Raw genomic sequence first — 6,452 nt, 5'->3', positions numbered from 1 at the left:
TTCACTAAGGTAAAAGAAATGGAGAATACATAGCTTATACATATCTTCCTTCTATGGCCTCCCTCTCAAGCGACACCTTGATACAAGGCCTCAAGATGCTCTCCTCCTCTCTAACTCTATAGCTATTCTCTCCTCTTTTGTGGTAGCTTAAGATCTCTTCTCCCTTTCCTCTCCTAAGCCTCACACCCTTAAGATTTCTTCCCTTGCTCTCCTAAGCCTCATACCCTCTCTATTTATAGAAGCAAGAGAGTGGTAGGTGGGAGGTAGGTGAGCGGTAGGTGGGAGGTAGGTGAACGGTAGGTGAACGGTAGGTGAGATGTGGTAAGTGAGCGGTACCACATTACAAAAGTGTCATTTTACTTTAGTTCATTAATTGGGGGTCAAAATAACATAAGTTTTTTAATGATATATAAATTAATTGATCTTACACTTGATGAATATATATCATCGAATCATTTAATTCGACTATAAATATATAAAATTTGAAGATCATTTGGTTAACCTGCAACGAATCGGTCAATTTGGTCATAAATTTGTTAAAATCAGATGTCGAACAAAATGTCCTATTTTTATTGATGCATCAGGCATACCATGCAAATTTGTACATCATATCAAAATAATAATTTGTAATTAAATTTCAAAATTTTATTTCTATTTTTTTCTTAAAATACATGCAATTTATTTTTCTAAAATATAATACAGAGTAGTTTCCAATCTAAATAATAATAATATTTTATAAAAAAAAAATTCATTAACCTATTTACTTTTATCAAAGATAAATTGTAATGAAAGTATATGTTTACTATTTAAATTTAATTACATGAATAAACATCTAAAGGTAAAAAATAAAATAAAATCCATATCCTTTATGAATAATACAAATTAAGCGAAGGATATCACGATGGAATGGCTTTCCAATTCCACGTGAAGGCCAAGTACGCCCATTGACTCCCTCAAACAACCCGTCACGAAAATGTCATCAAGATAGACTCAGGACCCAAACCCTAATTATTTAAATACTCACCAATCAATGAACAGATAAGCACGAAGACAAGCAAGGGGAGTAGGTTGAAAACAACATGGCTAAAGACCAAGACCATTTGCCCTAACGTTGACTTCTAGAAGAAGCATGACCGAAGCTAGGGTTTCGTCCCCCTCTCTCTCTTTAAAGCTGAGAAGGACGGTTTGAAACCAAGAGAAAGAGGTTTGAAAAAGGAGGAGAGAGAAAGAGACGTCGAGGAAGACGAAAAGACTCGCAAGTTGGGAAGAGGACAGAGAAAGCTTGAGGAAGCTGGAAAAATATTTTTCTCTTATTAATTAATTGGTGGTCGAAGGAAGGAGACTGGAAAACGTGATGAAGATGGGAAGACATTAAATACTATTATTACTATTTAATGCTTCATTAGAATACTGTGGGAGAGAAAGCAGCTTCTCGTCTTTTTCCTTCAGTTTGAAACCAATAGAAAGCTATTTTGGTGGGAGAACTCAATACCTAAATTCACTCGGGACAGGAAAATTTTTTATATCATACACCCTTGAATTTGACCCTACCGCAGAACCAAGGGAAAAAAGAGTATCATCATAAACATATTCCCTCCATATCACACGACAAAATATTTAGTGTATATGTATATATAATTGGTTGGTTCATAGTAACCGAAATTGTAAAAATATATCAAGTATTATATTTCTTGAGGGATAAATATATGTGAGTTTAGGGTTTAGACTAAAATACTGTGAAGATTTGAATAAGGTCCAGACAAAATTTGATAAATATTGAGACCGAGTTCAAAATGGTTGGATCAAGGTTCAAGCAATTTTTTGAGAAAAATTTTAACTGGATTTAATCATGGATTGAATATTATTCAATAAATAGTTCAACATGTTACAACATAGTACAAATATTTTATTGTTTTATATTCATCATCTCTTTTGAAATTAACTCATTGGAGTTATCATATTTTTTATGTAGATGTCTACTCTACTAGGCTAAGGTCACATATAGAGCTACAATATGATTGAGAAAATTATATGATGAGAACATCATTATGTTGAGTATCAGATGCAAGGGCATAATTAATGTTATCGTTATTATTATTATTATTATTATTATTATTATTATTATTATTATTATTATTATTATTATTATTATTATCTTTAATATAATAAAATGAGGGGCAATTTACACATTAACCACCCAATTCCTATGTATTTACAAATATAACACTTCAATTTTATTTTTTTAACATTTATACCACTCATATTTTTCACATCACATCAAAAATACCATTATTTTAGCTATTCAAAAGTGAAATACACTACGTAGTGTGTGTGTGTGTATGTGTGTATATAAGTGTGTGTGCGCGCGCGCGCATAAAAATTAAAGTTTAGGTGTTAGATATGCAAATACATAGAAATTGAGTGTTATGTATGTAAATGTTTCAAAAATGAAATAACAGGCCGATTAAACGCATAAATATTAGGGGGTTGAGAGAAGATTTAACTGGAAGACGAAATCCGGGATGGTCAACTGCTCGCGAGGAACATATTTGAAGAGCTGCAGCAGCCGATCAATGTACACGACCTTTTGCCACGTCTGTCAGATAAATAATCTTGTTAGAAAATTGGGAATTGAAAGTTTGAATAATGGCAGCAGGGAGTTTTACATGAGATCTGTGTATTATTCTACAACTCAGTTTATGGGCGTTTAAATACATACCACCCAATCCCTGTGTATTTACATATCTAACACCTACTAAATTCTGCTTCCTATATTTATACCACTCAAATCTTACACATCACATCAAAAAAATACCACCATCTTAACTATTAAAAAGTGGAATGCGGCTTTTCAAGCATGAGGGGGCATGAATGTAAAAAACTAAAGTTTAGAAGTTAGATATGCAGAATTGAGTGGTATGTAGGTAAGTATATAAATCTTCCGTTATTAAGGGGCATTTACATACGTATCACCCAATTCCTACTTATATATCTAGCACCAAAACTTTACTTTAAACATTAATAATACCCAAATCTTTGACAACACATAAAAAATACCATCATTTTAACTTCTAAGATGCGAAGTACACTTTTGCATGCATAGGTAAGGCGGGACAAGGTGGGGCATGCATGTAAAAACTTAAGTTTAGGTGCCAGATATGTAAATATGTAAGGTATTGAGTGGTACGTATGTAAATCTTACTGCTTTTAAGTGACAAATAACCTTGTGAATAAACAATTGAGGCATTAGAGAGGTACCAATACTGTTTTAGCAAGAATGTATGTAATTTTTTTAAGGTTAAAAGTGGCCCAGAAATATGGAGAAAGTGAGAGAGCAAAGAAAAACCTCTCCATCCACAAATAGCTGCAAAGTAAAAATAGTCGCCTTCAGTCCAAGGGTTGGATGAAGCACATAGATAGCCTGCAAAATAGGAATTTCATAAAATCATCTGTCACAATCATCAACAACCACATAGCAATTTGGACTGATCTGCAAATTATTAAGTTTCAATTAGAAATATTTATCAAAACATAAAAGGGATATGAGAACCAACATGAAGATTTCGCCGGTGTTTCCGACCGAGCACCTGCTGTAGCTTCTTCATCCAACCAAGATCAGGCCGCCTATTAAATCCATTTTTTTTTAAATTAAAATGAGCGAATAGGAAAAGAGAAATAAAAAAATACAAATGTTTTTTTTTCAACCTTTCCAGATAAAGTATAATTGCAAAAAACACCCTCCACCCATCATGTAATTGTGTCTAGGTGAGCTGCTGTGTGCGTGAGGAGCACTAGTAGGTCCAAGGGTTGTATGTGGACAAAAATAAAACAATATCCCATTTCAAGCAAAAGAGATATGATCAACAAATTTATAATCCACATTATTCTAGACGATTCAGAGGAATATCTTTAAAATGGTCCAGGTTCCTCAGGGTCGGTCTCAATAGGACAAAATGGAGAAGATTCAAGTAGAAGACCCCACTTAACGGGATAAAGGCTTGTTGTTGTAGTTGTGGCCTAAGTTCCTCAAGGAGTGACAGGCTAACGAAGAAAATTCCACTTGTTAAAATTACAAGAATTTATCAATAAAAACATATTGATATTATTTTCAATACAATGTATTGAATATAGCAAGTTACATGATAATCTTAACAACTATTGTATTCATGGTTCATTTGGATTTGTTATAATGTCAATCACTTACATTTGCAGAGATGCTGCAGAATGAAAATACACAATTGTGTATGGCTTCTGAATCAAAGGTTCAAACTCCTGTCAATAAAAAAGTAAAATCACCGGGTTGAAATAGATTTAACACACATTACCCACGAAAAAAAAAATAATAATTTAAATAGAATAAAGTTTTACAAAGATACCACTCAATACCTAAGTATTTACATATATGACATCTAAACTTCAATTTTTCAATAGGTCACCTTATCTATGCTTGAGAAGGTGTATTTTACTTTTTTAAAGTTAAAATAGGGGTATTTCTTATGTGATATGAAAGATTTGAGTGGTAGAAATATAAAAATTAAAGTTTAGGTGTTAGATATGCGAGCACATAGGAATTGAGTGGTATTTCTGCATTCATGCATTTAAGCAAGTGTTGCAAATTTCTGCTTAAATTTAAATTCTGTCTACAAGAAAAAAATTACAGTTCCATATAATTCTACAAGACTAAAACAGCCTCATTAACAAAATTTTCTGGTGACCGGTTCAAATTCATAATCATGCAAAGCTAAAATTGAAAAACCTTTGTTATTATCAAGCAATAAAAGAAACCTAATTGCTAGATGCAAAATCAACACTCAGGACTTGTAAAAACTATTTACTACTCGTAAGAATAAGAACCTACTTTTGTTGGACTCACATAAGAGCTTTCGCTTTACATGTTTCAACGGGACAAATGAAGAGAACATCACAGTGAAACAATCTGGGTTTGTTGTAATAGTTCAGTTTGCATCAAACAAGTAAACCCACGAAGAGATCTGGACTGTCGAATTTTTAGGGAAAATTATATACGTATCACATAATTCTTAAGTATTTACATATCTAATAGCTAAAGTTTGATGTTATTTATGACACTATGGTATTATAAACTTATGCATGAAAAAGTGTATTTCACTTTTAAGAAGGTAATAAAAGTGATATTTTTCGTGTGATATTAAAAATTTGGGTGTTTAACATTTAAATATTAAAGTTTAGGTGTTAGATATGTAAATATATAAGCAGTGTGTGGCATGCATGTAAATTCCCCATTTTTCTAAAGAAGCAATCGCTGTGCTTAGGCAAGGCAGCCCAAACCAGGGTCTAAATGCTTATTTCTATGTTAAAATTGTCAAACATTATTTGCAGGAAAATTTATAAAATAGCAAATTTGGTATGACAGTTCATCTAAAGAAACCATAGAAGGCCAGATTAATCAGGTTAAAGCTCAACCCAACTCAAAAATCAGCAAACCGATTTGTATACTTGGGATTGGATGTGGATCGGATGGACAATAACTATGAGCAAGGTTGTGAAAACTGGACCAAACATCAAACCAAAAGAGGTAAAGATTCAAGGTTCAATGGTTAAAATAATTATATATTAAATTTTTTTATTGATTCAATAAATAAAATTGTAATTTAAGACTATTTTTGAATATTTTGAACAATATTCTAAATAAAAAATTTTAAACATGATATTTTATCTTTTTTTTTTAATTTAAATAGTTTATTTCTAGAGATCTGGTCAAAATCAAAATGCTAAAATTGAATAATATTTGAACAGACCAGTTCTTTAAAAACCAAACTGGTTCACCGGTTTTGTGGTTCAACCACGGTTTTGACCGGTTCAATTCAGATTTTATGTAGAAACAATTTTGGGCTTGGACTGAACCGGTTGAATAACCTATTCTCGGTTGAACTGGTCAAACCGGCCAGTCCGGTTCAGTATTTAAAATTGTGTCCACAAGTAATTTCACATAAGGATTTCAACATATAAACTTATGGAAATTTTACATGCATAGCACACAATTCTTATGTACTTTACCTATCTCGCCTAAACTTTCATATTTAGATACAGAACATATTAACACTTCGGTGTTATAAACCTATGCATGTAAAGATTTATTTTCTTTTAAAAGGGCAATGACAGTGATAATTTTTTATGTGATAATAAAGATTTGAGTGCTATGATTAAAAATATGGAATTTTAGGTGTGAGATATGTAAATACATAAGAATTGTGTGCTATGCATGTAAATGCCCTTACAATTATTCATATAAAGCCAAAGGGCCAAATAGAGATCTCAACTTAAAGTACAAACACTGACCATACCAAACAGGTTGCCTGCTTGACATCTATCCATCCTCCAGCCATATTTTTCCTGCCAACATGTCTCTCTTCCTATTTTTTGCTATGTATATTGATGAAACTATTATCTTATTTCCTCATATCCCAATCATC

The 6,452-nt window shown here is 32.2% G+C and overlaps 1 protein-coding gene across 2 annotated transcripts in view; it reads right to left on the bottom strand.

Annotated features, from left to right (window-relative positions):
• Nucleotides 1–2,513: 2,513 nt before the first annotated feature.
• LOC110022524 (protein GDAP2 homolog) overlaps nucleotides 2,514–6,452 on the bottom strand; it is a gene marked incomplete at its 3' end in the record, with an annotated part of 33,209 nt that continues 29,270 nt past the window's right edge. For both annotated transcript variants that reach the window (XM_020721509.1, XM_020721510.1), the window contains 4 exon segments: nucleotides 2,514–2,596; nucleotides 3,347–3,421; nucleotides 3,555–3,624; nucleotides 4,205–4,272. In XM_020721509.1, coding sequence (XP_020577168.1) covers nucleotides 2,514–2,596; nucleotides 3,347–3,421; nucleotides 3,555–3,624; nucleotides 4,205–4,272 — 296 coding nt within the window.

This window comes from Phalaenopsis equestris, unplaced genomic scaffold, assembly GCF_001263595.1.
Source record: "Phalaenopsis equestris unplaced genomic scaffold, ASM126359v1 Scaffold000196, whole genome shotgun sequence".
Lineage (NCBI taxonomy): Eukaryota > Viridiplantae > Streptophyta > Magnoliopsida > Asparagales > Orchidaceae > Phalaenopsis > Phalaenopsis equestris.
Note: the sequence above shows the minus strand (reverse complement) of the source record. Positions and strands in the feature narration are given on the sequence as shown.